Below are 17101 nucleotides of genomic sequence, written 5' to 3'. Positions count from 1 at the left end.
AATTGTAGAAAGGAATATCACCGGATGAAAAGTGTTGCCAACTCAACACAAAGTTGTATTTTTTGAATAGCACTACGTTAAGTTATTACAAATTTTAAGTCTACATACAAATCGAAAACAAACAATACCACGTTTATTGTTCAGTGTTGCAAACTAATTATGCTATAATATCATAAAAATCCAGAAACTTCCCAATTTTGGAGGTCTCTACAACACTAATGACACAAGTGGGACGAATGGTGCATCGCACATCGAAAGCACCTTAGTGCCGAATACTATGGTCAGCATATGGTGTCTTTCTATCAAACAGAAGAAAAAAGCTACAAGGAATTCAAAACTTGACTTCTTGCAAAGGGCTTTATTTCGAAAAAGAGCTGAGATAAGTATCACATCTAATTACGTAGATTGTTTTCAAAAAGATGTAATGATCATAATTCCGTTTACAGCAATTTGATATTTTACACCGTTTAGGAGATATGATAACGAATGTTAAAGTTGGCAATACTGCTAAGTCGTGAAATTAGGAGAATATGTGGTAATCGCAACTACCAAAAACTGTTGGTCAAGTGTCAAAGGTACGAAAACAAGCAATGATCGCTTTAAAAATTTCTCGCAACTACGTCATTTTAAGAAGTATTGCCAACTTAACATGTATATATGGTAATGTCCAAGAGGTCGGACGCCCCCAAATGAAATGAAATGAAATCTTTGAGTTTTACGTCCTACGGTTATGCCGGTTAGGCTAAAGGAGATGATAATGATGAGTAATGAATGAAATGGTGGAATAAAGAAAGTGGGAGGAAACGGGAGAACCCCGAGGAAACCCACACATACGGTGTTTGTCCACCACAAAGTTCACTTGGCGGGGGCTGGGATCGAACCCGGGACCCCAAGCACCAGAGTTGAACGCTCTACCACTGAGCCACCGCGGCCCCAGGGCGCCCCCAAAATATAACCTCAATGCAGAAAGGGTGCAATCACTTCAGCAAATAACAAGAACATTCATTTTTAACAGTTATATTTTCATCAAAATTAACATAATTACAAGCAAATTATCTCTCATTGCGTTAGGGAATGTACAATTTATTGAACTTTTACATCATATGTCTCTCCTGTTTTCACAAAATAACCAACTTTTTAAACATATAGGGGAGACCGGGGCTGGTTGGCAACTTTTCATTCTTTATTTGTTTATGAGCAGATTGTGCAATGTAATGGATGTGTACGGACAGACCAATGTTTCCTCTAATAAATTCAATTTTTGTTTTTGTTTTGTTGCTTACAGTTTTCGAGAAATATTTTTTTTCTTTCTTTTAAAACGGAGTATGCCAACCGATCCCTACTAAGGGGCTGGTTGGCTGATATTGTGGGACTAGTTGGCATACTTTTTAAATATAGCAAAACACACACACAAAAAAATTGGATTTATTGGAAATAAACGTTATTTTTCTAAATTCTAAATTCTATTATACCAGGGAAGCAAGAAAGTTCGTGCGCTTTTGAACCCCTCCCGCTTCCATTTGGCTGCTGCGGCGACATCTGTCACCGTAGCATGAAAGTTTTGACTGTTTGGGAAAGTTTATTCATTGACGCATCAGCCACGGTGAATATAACAACGCATTTGTTAGTGTGGTGTGTAAAAATCGCTCGTGATCATGTCAGTGTCAAATGAAGTTTTTAGAGCTTGTTTATTTTACGAGTTTAAATTGGGGACAAATGGTGCTGAAGCAGCTAGAAAAATATGTGTTGCGTTCGGAGAGGGTGTAATAAGTAAACGTACAGCACAAAAATTGTTCCAGACCTTTTCAACTGGTGACGAGATCTTGCAAGATAAGCCTCGCTCTGGGAGGGCTAAATCAGTGTATATGGACCGCCTGAAAGCCGCTATTGAAGATGATTCCAGTCAAACGTGTGAGGAACTTGCTCACCGATTCGAGGTAAGCAGGGAAACAATTCGGGAAAGTCAGCATCAGTTGGGGACGACCTGGAAACTCGGCCAGTGCGTCCCTCACCAGCTGACCGCTAGGAGCCAAGTTCTAAGACTGAATATCTGTTCATCTTTGTTGACGAGACACAAAATCTGTCCAATTTTGGACCGTATAGTAACTTGTGACGAGAAGTGGGTCATGTATGAGAATAAATACTGTCATACCATTGGCTATCACCGGATGATCCGAAGCCTTTGACTGCAAAACCGAATATCCATCAACGTAAGGTTTTGCTCTGTGTTTGGTGGACTACAAACGGTATCGTGCACTACGAATTCTTGGAACGTGGTAAGACAATTACCAAAGATGTGTACTCATCAGAACTGAGAACGGTAGCCACCAAACTGACCCAGAAACAGCCAGCACTAGTGAACAGAAGAGGTGTGCTCTATCACCAGGACAACGTGCGCCCTCACACCACAAAACAGACGCTGGAGGTAATCTCAGAACTTGGTTGGGAGCTTCTACCTCATCCTTCCTACTCCCCAGATGTCTCCCCTTCGGATTACCATTTATTCTTGGCCATGGACTTCTTTATGCGTGGCAGGCAGTTCAAGACTGAACAAGACGTCAAAAATGCAGTTGCTGAGTTTTTCGAGTCTCGGGAACAAATATTCTACAAAACTGGCATTTACAAGCTTGTTGAGCGCTGGGAGAAGATTGTAGAAGCAAATGGAGGCTATTTTGCCGAATAAATAAACCGTTAAAACCCTGTAATTGATAGCTTTCTTTCATAGTATAAAAGCGCACGAACTTTCTTGCTTCCCTGGTATATATTGAATGAAGTAGGCTATTTGAAGTTAGAAATGACTTTTATTCACAACATTTAAAAGAATCAGCATTATGAAATATAAAAACTTCTTTCTTTCATTCTAGCTTGGTTGTCATGATTTTGAAAGCTACAAGATTATCAAACCACATTAGTTTTAACATGATTTGGTGTAGGTTAATTATTCATATTATTTCAAAATTAAACTGAATTATAATTAAACTGAATGTAATTAAACTGAACTATAACTGAACTATCAAAAAAGGTAGTTTATTTCCCGCTGCTCACAAAGTAGCTAAGAGAAACTAAGATATGTTTTAGCTGAATTATCGAGAAATGCAGTTTATTTCCTACTTTCCACAAAGAAAGAAAAAGCAATAGCTAGGCCTCTATTTCTGTAACAAAAGAGCACATACAAAATATTCTTGATCTTGAGAATTAGGCCTATTCAGAAAATTCAGAGTCCGGCATACAGTCTTATCTGGATTTCTAAATTTTTACAGTAATCCAATACGTGCATGCTATTCTATAACATTGAAGTAAAATATTAGTAGAACTGTAAACTACATAACAATAAAACAAACAATGTAACAATAAAAGTAAAATGAAATAAAATTTCACACGAGGTTGTTCGGTGCACTTGCAAACCAACCCCAAATGCTATACGTCAAGTAACCCCAAGCCCATGTTGTGCAAAAAAGTCGTAATTACTCAGGAATTGTTTGGCATTTACGTTTTATTGTTTCAATATCTATAAAAACAAAGTTCAGATCTAACTAATGCTATATTACTTACCTCTGTACTCCAAGTAATGACGATTCTGTGATGTTGTGACGGAGAACTGAAAAGAATACTTCAGACTGGCAAAGACACTCCTTATCTAATAGACACAATTATCCACGAGTTACAAATTCCATATGAAGGTGGCAGCTGCATTCATAGGTCGCTCTTTTATGACAGCAGCAACAGCTCATTATGTTAATTAATGAAGGAGTTATATGCAGTTCGTCAACCAGCCCCTGCTGCCAACCAGCCCCGGTCTCCCCCACTAAGAAAACGTTAATGTTATTCTAAATGGTTACCTCGTTCAAATCCTCAAATATTTGGGCGATGATTTGATTACTTTCTATTAATTACTCTTAGTTTCTTGCTTGATATTCATAAATACTTTCTTTCTGTATGCTTTTTACTAGATTATCCAGTAATTTGATGATAATACAGAGTTGGATGTTTTCCGTTTGGCAGATTTGTCCATTCTTACGATTGGCGCATTTGGTCATTTTCGCGTTTGGCAGATTTGGTAATTGGCGGATTTGTCAATTGGCAGATTTGTCCATTCTCACTATTGGCGCATTTAGTCATTTTCGCATTTGGCAGATTTGGTAATTGGCAAATTTGATAATTGGCAATTTGTCCATTTTCACAATTGGCACATTTGGTCATTTTTGCGTTTGGCGCATTTGGTAATTGGCAGATTTATCATCTGACGGATTTGTCCGGGTCCCGCCATGAGCAAACAATGTTGTTCTCGAATTGCTAAAAATAGTTCATCAGTAAAAAACCTCCAGTAGAAAAATACACTGTCTGCATATACATACTCAGGTCAGTGTCGTTTTACAAGCACATTGTGTTTCTCGCACTAATACTTCAAAACATTTTGTTCTTACGCACCAAATCAGCCAGGGAAGTATCTCTGACTATGTACAAAAGGACGAAAATCCTGATGACTTAACGGTCTCTGAAAATCCTACTATAAATATATAAATCCTACTTTTATATATATCCCCTCCTTCCCCTCCCCTAGGTTTTACCGTCAAAGTGAAATGATAGAAAACATCTCAGGCTTGAATCTCATCTACGTTAAAAATTTGATCGAGATTGATCGTTTGGTTCGAGAGTTATTAAGTTTTACTCATTTTTCACTCCTTCCTCACCTTCCCCTAAGTTATATCGTCAAAGTGAATAGATAAATACCATCCCAGGCCCGAACCTCATCTATGTTGAAAATTTGATTGAGGTCGGTCAATTGGTTCAAGAGTGAAGTCACAAAGACAGTCACTTTCAATTTTATTTTTACATATATCTCCGCCTCCCCTACGTTGCACCATCAAATTTAAATTATAAAAATTATCCAAAGCCCGAACGTCATCTATGTTGAAAATTTGATCGAGATCGGTTGGGTGGTTCAACAGTTGTATTATTTATGTTTATATATAAATTTCCCCTTCTCCTTCCCCCTAGGTTCTACCGTCAGTGAAAATATTTAAAAAAAAATGTCCAGGCCCCAGCTTCAACCATATCATCTATGTCGAAAATTTGATTGTGATCGGTCGGGTGGTTTAAGAGTTATTTTTATTTTTATATATATATGTCCCCTCCCCTAAGTTCTACCCCCAAAGTTATATGATAAAATACACCCCAGGTACGAACCTCATCCATATTGAAAATTTAAGATCGGTCGGGTGTTTTAAGCGTGATGAAGTCACAAAACAGTCACTATTATTTTTACTTTTTTTTTACATATATCTATCCCTCCCCCTCCCCTTTGTTGCACTGTAAAAGTGAAATGAAGAAAACATCCCAGGCCCGAACCTTATCTATGTTGAAATTTTGATCGAGATCGGTGGGGTGGTTCAAGAGTTATTAAGTTTTATTTATCTTCATATATTTCCCCTCCTCTCCCCTAAGATCTACTGTCAAAATGAGATGATAAAAAACTTCCCAGGTTCGAACTTCATATGTTGAAAATTCGATTGAGATCGATCGGGCGGCTCAAGAGTTATTAATTCACGAACATAGTCACTTTTATTTTTATATTTATTGATTCTTGTATATCTTTCCCTCCTCCCCCTCCCCTACGTTGCTCCGTCAAAGTGAAATGACAAAAATCATCCCAGTTCCGAACCTCATCTACATTGAAAATTTGATCAAGTTCGGTTTGGTGGTTCAAGAGTTATTATGTTTTATTTATTTTTTCTATGTACCCCTCCTCCCCGACCCTAAGTTCTACCGTAGCTAAAAACACTCCCAGGCCAGAACCGCATCTATGTTAAAAATTTGATCAAGATCGGTCGGGCGGTTCAAGAGATTAAGAGTCACAAACATAGTCACTTTCAATTTTATAATATAAATTAAATCTGGTACTCGCAATTTGATATGTCATACTTTTGTTTCAAGACCTCTATGGGCAATACGAAACACACTGAAGGGGTGGTATGAAATTACTGTCTCACCCTAAAGCTCTCTGATAGAACACCTACTTCATCGGAAAAGATTAAACAAGCAGTTTTCTGTAATAACCCAATTAACTTCTGTCAATATATAAACGTATTATGAGATATTTCATTTAATAAAAATAAACTGATTCTTCTTTAATCCGTGGAACTTTATCATTTTCTATAACTGAAAAGCAATTATGATTTATGCACATTATGATTCACAATTTCTAAGAAATCACCACTTACTGAATCGACATTTACATTCCTTGAGTGAGTTTGATCGCTATACTTTACTGTGTTTTGTAGTATTTTAGAGGTTGCATTTTCATTAATTAAATTCTCTGAATTCTGAAGATTGTTGATTTCTGGGTTGTGAGTAAGTAGCTTACATTTAGTGGCATCATAGCTTCCGTTATCATCAGTTGAAAACTTTTGTTCACAATCACCTTCTGTTGTTGTGTTTCTTTCCTCATTGTCTTCACCACACTGATCAGATATATGCTTAATTAAATCAGTAGAAGGTGTGGATATACTTGTGTGAGAATGTACTGTATGCTCACTTTCAGATTGCATATTAAACATAGTGTTCTCTTCGTAAAGATCACAAACTTTCAGTCGTGGAGAAAAACAGTCAGAGTTTACTTCAGAAGTACTACATAAAGTATATTCAGGGTCAACAGAAATATTTAGCCTGGAAACTGGGAAATTTTGGAGGCCTTCGTGATGCTCATCTTCTTTAATTAAAGCATCAGGGCATATGTTTTTAACTAATTTTCTCTCTCTTTTTAAATCCTGAAAAATGAAACGAAATTGTCTTATCAATACACAATTTACATGGAAAAAAGAAATGTGATCTTAATAAAAGTGTTAGTACTATTACTACTTGTTCCAGCCTTCATTTAACTCTACACAAATTTTGCAGACAGTTAACTGTTGTTCCAGATATAATGTAGTTTTATATTTTATTTCTTAAAAGATGTGCATTCTTCTTCTACAAAATTCAACTTGTCAGAGGCCATGGATCATACAATCTGAACATTTCAAATGAAGATTCCACACCTAATGGATTGAAAAAACATACTTTTTCTTAAGAGAAGAAGCAAATCCAATTAACACTAGGATGAGTCATAATTTGGTTCATTTTGTGTGTGTGCGTGTGTGAAACATTGATACTATATGAAACACGTGACGACTTACCTTATTCTGCAGTTATCCTGCAAAATACGTACACTGAGTTAGATAGTTCTTTGACAATGTTCAAAGAGACAATTCCACTGATAATATTTGACTAATCTGGAGGCTACGAACTAGTATATCCTGTCGTCCTTGTACGAAATGCGCAAGAATCTGAAACGAGGTCTGACCTATGGACAGGATATTGCACCAATTTCAATCCTAGCAATTCCTGAAGTTCAGGATAACATTGTGATCGGTGGCACGGGTATCGATCTGAAGCTAAACCCTCTTTCTGTTTATTAAAGCCGGGCATTTCTGTAGCTAGCGTAATATCACGGACATGCTGCAATTTTTCAGCATAAAGGTCGTCATCCACTGCAGGGCCTCTAGAAGGAGTGCTCAGAACAGTGGGCTATAGATATTCAACAATATGAATAACATGACTGTTGTTTCAAATCTTCCATAGTTGCCAGTGCCTATTGGTTGGTTGTAACTGTGAATAATAAAATTTAAAAAAATGGCAGAATTTTCACAAAGATCTATTTTTCACCATTTGCGACGACGTGACACCAACACCTGTCGTCACGAGAATTCTACAAAAACTATTGACACAGAGTGAATTGTCTTTCGGCATGCGCAGTTGACGAAGACGATGACACACAGTGCTTTGGTATAATCCTACCTATGTTGTCAATTGATATCAACTGGTGCGTACTTAGGCGTGTCGTTATAGTCTGCTCCAGGCGGTCCCTGTTCATGGCAACTGATATCGTTGCCCGAGATTTGTCTTCAGTGTTCATATCACCTTAAGGCGAATAGCGTAAACCAATTTCGAAACCTTCTTTCGTACTCTTAATAATAGTCTCTGGAGTACTACTTTTGTTCTAATGCTGTTTGATCTATTACCCGCAGTTGTGTAGGCGTCCGTAATACAAAGAGGTCTTGGTTAAGTTCCGTAACGTGGGATGTGCAACCCCCACCCCAAATTTACCATTCTACCCTCCAAATTTACAATTCTCCCAAAACATGCTGTTCTCCCCCAAATTTACCATTCCTCAGTTTGTAGACTTCTGATCCGGAGACTAAGCCCAAAAATATGACAGTAGATCCTTATGAATTTCCTCATGACTCATATTCACCACACTTTTTACAGGTAGGGTTGGAAATTGTACGATAATTAGGTCTACTCTCGTATGCATACCGTAATTCTGCAGGCTATACTATATGCGATCAAAACGTAGCTATTGTACAGGAAATTACTGTAATTTTGATACTAGATTTATATTTTAAATCTCAAACAATTTTTAAAAAGAGACATGGAAGTGACATCATAACTACAAAAAAGCTTCAATGACTATCATCTATGCTCATGTACTGTTAATAATTTCATTGTAAATTAGAGTGTCCTCACGGCATGCTTTCTTTGGTGACCTTTAGGGTCATCGAGGAGTAATTTATCACAAACATAACAAAATCAGCAGACTACTAGCAAGAATATTTGAAAATTTCCTGCTGATCTGTTGTAGCATGTGACTCACTCTACCCATCTTCTGTATAAGAGCTACTGCAAAACCGTTAATTTTTCCCTAAAGGGTTGAAGACTTCAAGAAAGAAAATAAAACCACATTTATTTTGAATGTCAGTATTGCGAATTTTATGACGCGTACTTTGTTAAAATATAGATTTAATAGAGCAGAAAGTAAACGAAGATTTGAAGCGCCGATATGCGTTTTATATATTTTGCCGCGCCTGTGGCAAGTTTATATAACGGAAATTTCAAAACAACCAGTCTTTCAGCAAAGCATCTAAAAAATTGTATTCTACAGAGGTAAATAAGAATTTCTATTGCTTTTTGTGGAGATCTGTGTTCAATTGGCCCTCGCACCGTGAGTTGTAGCCGAATGGAGATAAGGCGAAGTTCAGTTGTTGGTGTGGGTATATCCAACATACTACCTAGTTGTGGCAGTTCAGTTACACCATGAACTTGTCTAAGGATAGAGTGAACATGGGACCTCCACAGAGCTTTATAAGGGCGTGTATGCTATACGAGTTCAAACTAGTGGTGGGCACAAAAACCGGTTTTTTACAGGATCCGATTTCGGTTTTCTTCAAAATCGGTTCCGGTTTTTTCAAAAATTTGTTCTATTTCTGACCAGAAGAGTGTTTTGTTGTTCTCCAGATAACGATTCCGTTTCCACAGAAATAGTTTTATGTGTTTTCCAAAAGTTTTCACTGTAACCAGTTTCGGTGAAAAACCGAACCGGTTTTTGGAGAAAACCGAAACCGGTTTCGGTGGAAAAACCGGTTTTGCCCATCCCTAGTTCAAACTGGGGTCAAATGCCGCTGCTGAAGATATGCCAGGTCTTTAGTGAGGGTGTCGTGACTACGCGGACAGTGCAGCGGTGGTTTAACAAATTTAAGGACGGTAATGAAACACTCGAAGCCGCACCACGTGCCGGAAGACCAACACACGTACAAAATGAAGATCTTCAGGCAGCAATTGAGGCGAACAGTAGTCAGACATGTGAGGAACTGGGACTAGAATTTAGTGTGAGTGGAGAAACCATTCGGCAGCACCTCCATCAACTTGGGAAGCACTACAAGTTGGTCGATGGATCCCACATGATTTGACTCCGGGCCAGAAGGCAAGCGAGCAGATATCTGTGTTTCTTTGCTGTCTTGTCTGAGGAAGGAGCTATTTCTGGACAGGGTGTCGACATGTGATGAGAAGTGGGTCCTGTACGAAGCTCCACTGCGCCGTTATCATTCGTTATCATATATATATATATATATATATATATATATATATATATATATATATATATATATATATATAGTCACAATCAAAGCGTCTGCTATTTGTGATCGCACCATGGAAAGAAAAAAGGGCTGAACACTTTAATTGTTTTAAAGACACTTAGTACTTGCCTTGGGCTAGATTTTTGTCATTTTACTTTTATTAAAGGGCATATCTTAAGGAGGATTAGGGATGGTTATAAATTTACACAGAAAATAGAGTATGAATTTACACGATGATTTTTCATTTTTGGAAATAAAATATTCGGTTTTTGATGTTTTTCGCTTATTGAGAAAAAGTTTTTCGAAAAAAAAAAAAAAAAAATAGAGAGCTTTTTCGTTTCTTTGTTAAGGAGGGAAGGATTAAGGGATGAGGGTGGGAAGCAAATGACATGTAAAATATTCAAAAATGTCGAATCTATACGTTTCGAGATTGTAGACTGATTAGTGACATCAGCCATAAATAGGCATAAAGGCAATGGAAGATTGTTTTGAAGGAAAATAAAGAATACACACTACACTACATGGAATTCAATATAAAAATAGACATGCCAAATGTGATAAAACAAATGTATCGTTATTACATCGGTATGCACTACAGTATACCTGATATTTTAACTTACTGCTCACACTTGGATTGTTACTTTGTTTAAATGTCTTTTCTTCGTTATATTTACACATAGTTGTAAAGAAACCGTTTTAGTTTCAAAAGCATGAAAATAAATGCACATCGATCAAGCATGCACATATTAAAGCAGGACAATATCTGTATTAAGAGTAACCTTGAAGCTATATAATTAGTATACGCACCTTCGGTGCAGATGGCCCGTGCCGGTGTTCAATTCCTAATGCGAGCTCATGAGGTTAGGATTCAGTTAACCTGTAGGTTTATGACTCATATAGCCTTTGTGCTGAAAATGAAGTTCAACTTGAAACCAACCAATCAATTTGAAGTAAGATTTACGAAATGGTACAACCTACATTTCTTAGAATGTATTGTAATTATATGATCTTATAACAATTACAACTTGAGCAGTATTCTCCTTCACATATAATCGATTTTTTCATATATTAAAATATTTTAACAGAGTGACCTGCGTTAGTTTCTTTCTTTTATTTTTTCAAACTGTTACGGTTTTGTCATCTACACGAATTTTATACTTGATACTAACGTAGTTTCGAATTATCACCGGGACATAAATCAGGTGTAGATGGTGGATGCAAAACCATCATGCAAGAGCAATCCTCACACTACAAGACGTTCCCAACTACACTATTCCACCTCCAAAAGAGCTTGACTATAGGGCCATTCCACTGGCCTCTGTAATTATGCAAGTTATTGGGTTAACAAAGATGTGTTATGTGGCATGCCTGTTGCATGATAGTTCAATATGGAGTTAGAGACTTTCAGAAAGGGCAGAAAAGATATCTACTAAGATCAACCCAGCACCAGGTGTATGAAATGTTTGCATATAATGAAATTCTCAATTGGGAATTTTCAATTGGGAATTCTAGAGAGATTAAGAATTTGTTTCGAAGTCGCTTCTTCAACTAAGTTTCATAATTGTTTGTTCATTGATTCTGGCTTATGGGCTGCAATAAATTAGCAGTCGATGTTTGGATTTAAATTGAGTTTTAGATTAATACTCTACATCTGGAAGACAGTGGAAAATTCTGACACATTAAGGACATCCTGAACCTAAAATATTTCGAGACCACTAGCTTAAGGCATTCTTATGTTTTTCATTTTCCATCGTAGCACATTATTCATTTAGGCTCATAAATCTAGTTACCCTAGAAATCACAAGTAGGAAATACAGTGGTTTAATCGTAGATTAACAAATTTCTAGAATAAGAAACCACTCACTTTTTCAATGTAAGTACTAGCTGAACCTGCGCTCTTTACACAGCGCATCATTCGCATATGAGCATAAATCTCGTTCTCATTCTTCACAACATATGTACTCCCATGCGCAATAAAAATTGCGCGTATACTGTAACTCACGATTTTTCGCATTTATTCCATTTTCCTTACGTTTATGGGTAAAATTCAGTTATTAGTATGTGGAGATAATAGAAAGCTATCCATCTAAGGAGATATTTCCAAAAAATATAATCAAATAATAAAAATATAAGAAAAAAATTATGCTCGGTTTTGTGTATACTGGCTATCATGATTTCTAGGGATTTTTTCAGTAGCAGAGCGCGATTGCGGAGGGAATTCAGTAGGGAAGTCAAGGAGTTGGATCAAGGAACTGGATAGTGGAGTAAAATGTTGCATTTATTGGTTAAAATCTAGTGTGTGGATTGTCTGCTTCTGTAATCAAGATGTCGTACGGAAATATAGAAACAAAGAGGAAATCTCTTGTCTTGAGGTTGGAAGTGATATGCGCTATGGATATTAGCATTTATTTGTTAAGAAAAAGAGAACAAGCAAAAAGTAGTTTCTGTGGTTAGGTGGGTAGTGTGGTGGATTAGTAGTTCTTACACTATTTTGACACTAGATCGAATCCCACCGCATCCCATCCTTTTTTTTTTTTTTTTTTTTTTTTAGAAAACATTATAATTTTCATGTTAATAAGAACCAAAGCAATCAAAGACATAACTTATTGATATTTTGCTGTAATGACGTATTTATCCAGGATTAGAGTACTATTGGTAATAGCTATTGTTTTCAGTTCATGCTGTTGTATAGCTTCTCTTATCCTGTTTTCTTGAAAAAAAAAAAAAAAAAAAAAAAAACACAATTTTGTCTCCAACAAAGTGTGAAGGATATATACGGACAGAAAAAAACATCTTAGTACCAAACGTGATTTATCGTGATAAAATGGACTAGTTTGCCATTATTAAAAAAAAAAAAAAAAAAAAGTAAATTATTGAAGTTGGCTTCTCTTTAGCTTTCAGCTAAAAATATTTTTTCTTTATAAGACTATACTTTATAAGGCAAGGTGTGTGATCATACCCACAAATTTAACTAGGGAGTGAAAGATAATTGTTTATACAAACATTTTACAGGTTTAGGTGCGTGAAACACCAATACACCATGGTCTCGCTTATCCGACCTTTCTTTGTTCCACATACCGTATGATCCGACATATCATTGCAGATAGCACCAATCGGCAAGAAGAACTGCAAGTTGTGGTCTTAATCTATTTTTCACGCTCTGGAGTCCATCGCCTAGCGCGCCCGTCTACACCTTGACTCATTGTCAATCATTCAGTGCAGACACGTATTCAGGTTTTCTATTCGGAGGGGGCCCCAACACGAATCCTCGTAAGCACGTAAGTCTATTGTTTTAAAACATTATTATTATTATTATTATTATTATTATTAATAATAATAATAATGCAACAGCTCTGTATTTCTCTTAAAATTTTTCCTACCTTTCATTCATAAACCGGTTTACTTTGGAAACTGCATTATAGCACAAACAAAATGAAACATATTTTCGAGAGAAATGTAACTAAAGAAAACTCTGCTACGTTTATCACATAACAAAAATAGCAAGAAGACATTGAGTGTATCGTTCTAATATATTAAAGTTCAAAACAGAACGGAAACGAAATGTTAATCCTATTTAAAACTGTTTTTTAATTCCACCTGGTATAATGGCATTATGGTATGTTCTTAGAATTATAACAAGACAACAAAACATTGTCCAAAGGTTGGAAACTGACTTCAAGTAAACTGATATAAAAGAACCTCAAAAGGGTAAAAGCAAGTGTATTAAAATTGCTTGAGTTTCGGAAGGTGACAGCCCTCAGGTTCTCACGCTGGATACGTCCCTGATTCAGTGCAGTGCATTTATTTGTTATAAAACATGATTATTAGATGCGTAATATGTAAAATTATATCATAAGTTTTACTTTTAATAGGTCTTTTCTTAACACATCCATATTATCCGGCATTCTGCCTGACTGTTTATGTCGGATAAGCGAAACTCTACTGTATTTCTAAAGCTAGCATATACATGAACTAGAATTGTATCGTTAAGCAAACGTAAGCAGATGATTTACTCCCTCCCCCTGGTAAGCAAAATGTTTTTTTCCCTCACGATCTGTTGTGTTTCGTGAAATAACACCAGGAATTTCCTGATTACTTAATCATCTAAATGAATGTTTTCACTTAGAACCATCCCGTCGATTTGCGTTGCCTAGGACTAAAATAAATTAAGGATCAATAATGAATATGAGACTTCCATATCAAACATGAAGAGACATGTGGATCGGAGATCTTTCTTTGTTCGAACTTTGATTTTTTTCAAACCCATGATGGGAAATTATATTATGAGTACAATTTTCGAAATTAATAGTATACAATCGTAAAAATATCTTACAGAACGATGGTTTATTGCAAAATACTTTGGCTCAAAGAATAAATTACAAGTAATAAATTTGTTACTTTTCCTCAAGTGTCTAAGTCTTGAATGAGACGGAGGCTCTCGAGCGTAGTGCTTCGAACGACTGTCTCACATGTTCTACCTTCCCGTGGGGCAGCCTTGATTCGACTTGATCCTAAACGGATTATTCAGAAGTTGAAGTCGGAAGATGTTCCTCATTCTTCCAAAACACTCTTGGTCGATTACAATCTACCTCACTTGTGAGGGGAAAACCCCATGCCGTAAGCGTCGGTGGACTACCGATAGGCAACTAGCGACATGTCCCCAAAAATTGGCAGTCCCGCAGCGACGATCGGCGGTAGTCCCACTTCCGTTTTGAAAATTATACCACCAGCGGCAGAGAAGTGACGGAACGCCAACGAACCACAAAATTATGCCCCTAAAATACGTTAAATCGCCTATAAGGTGAGTCTAAAAACATTTTTAAAAAAGTAAAAAAAAAAAAAATAAATAAATAAATAAATAAAAAAAAAGTACCCTGAGCTGGGCGCGAACCATCAACCTTAGGGTTACTAGTTGCATGTTCTTCCAAATTCGCCACGGAGGTGATTATGAAAACACAGCTTGTAGAGTGATAAATCGTTTTAATATTTTTAATATTTCTAATCAGAGTGCTCCTTTAATCGTGTATATTTGACGATAACTGTTTTGAATCAGATCATATGCACTCGCCATGTAATTTTATAAGATAATGGCAAGTGTCTATTTACTTTTTTCATAGTTCTCCCATATTCATTTGCTAGTGATCGACGACAGTTGCCATCTAAATTCATACAATTATACGCACCCATCTCAAGATTTTTCACTTCATGATGTATAGACAGGAGTTACTCTTGACCCCCAGAACTCAAGTATTGTCCTTTTAATAACAATTCGTCAGGGAAAAATAATATATAATGATAACCGCATGCACATGACTGGCGATAGTTGGTGTTGGTCCCTTTGCGATTCTCCGTGACAAATCAAAGGAGCGCGGATCAAAATGAAGTCCTCGCTGTTACGCGGTGGTAACTTCAATACCCCCGATTCTAGATATCTGCTTCGACTTGACGAATCCCTGCCACTAGTGGCACACTAGCGACAATCCTTCGCGTCGCTATATCGACGATCGCCATTTATTGGCAAGTGGGCCACTAGGTGTTGGCGACGTTTACGGCATGGGGAAGCTAATAAACAAACAAACCAATAAATAAATCTAAAGCCTTATAACAAAAAGTTTTCCCAAAATTTACATCTAACAAAATCATTTATTGGTATTCCAGAACTGTAAATTTACCTTTATTCATAATTTACTTCTATCGTAGTTTTTATATGAGAATGATATGTCTGAAACTGTAACACAGGTCATTAGTACTTTTTTTTTTTTTTTGCTTTAGTCAGATTTAGCAGTTTTAGTTAACAGTCAGTCAATTTGGATCTGTGATTTCAGAATTTTAGAGATTTCCTTAAATTTTTCATTTCTACAACAGTTTGCAACTAACACCACTAACGTATCTTTTTCGATATTTCCATAGATAATGGCTTGGTCACTCCCAGTATATTTCAAACAACAAACTATTTAAGGTGTCTTACTCCATTAATCCGAACTACATTTAATATCCAACAACTCTGTGCATTTTCCCTTAAATCTGCAAACTTTCTACTAGACTAAAACTGAGCATTTTCTATTTTCTTCCTTTCTTGCTAAAACAAAAGTGTTCTTTAGACAACCTAGAAATGATGACTCTATACTACATTATGTTGCATAGGGCATTTTATGTAGCATATCATTTGACAGTTGGACACTTTCTTCGTATATTGAAAGCAACAGGGATTAAGTCCTTCTACTCTTACATGAGAAGTAAACAAATTCTTTTTAATTTGTGGAATTATGACAATGCCACTAAACTAGAGTTTTTAATTTAAGATTATGATTATTATATTATTATTATTATTATTTTATTGACTTAGGTTTTCCTGAATATTAAGCAATATTTCAGAGGGGCCACGGTGGTTCAGTGATAAAGAGTTCACCTTCGGTGCATGGGATCCTTGATTCGACCCCAGCTCGCACCAAGTGAATTTTGTGGTGGACAAACACCATGTGCATGGGTTTACTCGGGGTTCTCCCGTTTTCTCCCACATTTTTCATTACACCATTTCATTCATTTCTCATCATCACCGTCTCCTTTAGCCTAGCCGATATAACCTTGGGTCGTAAAACTTAAAGATTTGATTTCAAATAATTCCAACAAAAACAGTTGCAGGAAGTATGTCATTTCGAATAAAACAAACTAATCTATAAAATTTTGAGTATTATTATTTTTATATATAGAATTCTAGCGGACCTTATTTCTAAATCGAAGGGTAAGAAGACTAAATTCACTCTCTTATTATTATAGATTCATTTCAACTGAAGTAGCTAAAATAGTTGGGAAAAATTAGAAAGCCATACACTATATTCCAGTGTGCTACAACCGGATAACACGGCACACTGGCGTGCCCAGCAAAATGAACAGTGTGACGCAAACTTTTACCTATTATTTTCCCTTTCGGATTTGTCATGTTTATTTTATTTATTATTGTCAACGATTCTTCCACGGATCAGCTGTCTGTATACAGTTAAACAAATAAGTATTACATTGAGGGAATGAGTGTAATTATTTACTTTAATAGTAATAGAAAGGTATATTTTCTGGCATTTTCTACCGTGAATTACTGCATCCGGTCTAGAAAGCTGGGACTAACAACAAAGGAACCCGATGTGCCAACCACA

General features: G+C 36.4%; 1 protein-coding gene across 2 annotated transcripts in view; it reads right to left on the bottom strand.

The window, feature by feature from the left end:
* Window positions 1-1001: 1001 nt before the first annotated feature.
* The window catches only part of LOC145664438 (uncharacterized), a 70380-nt gene continuing 54280 nt past the window's right edge, over window positions 1002-17101 (bottom strand). For both annotated transcript variants that reach the window (XM_081731123.1, XM_081731122.1), the window contains one exon: window positions 1002-6767. In XM_081731123.1, the coding sequence (XP_081587249.1) occupies window positions 6171-6767 (597 nt within the window). In that variant the 3' untranslated portion in view covers window positions 1002-6170. The remainder of the gene's footprint in view (window positions 6768-17101) is intronic.

This window comes from Thermobia domestica, chromosome 11 (genome assembly GCF_964235325.1).
Source record: "Thermobia domestica chromosome 11, izTheDome1.hap1.1, whole genome shotgun sequence".
In the NCBI taxonomy this organism is placed as follows: Eukaryota; Metazoa; Arthropoda; class Insecta; order Zygentoma; family Lepismatidae; genus Thermobia; species Thermobia domestica.
Note: the sequence above shows the minus strand (reverse complement) of the source record. Positions and strands in the feature narration are given on the sequence as shown.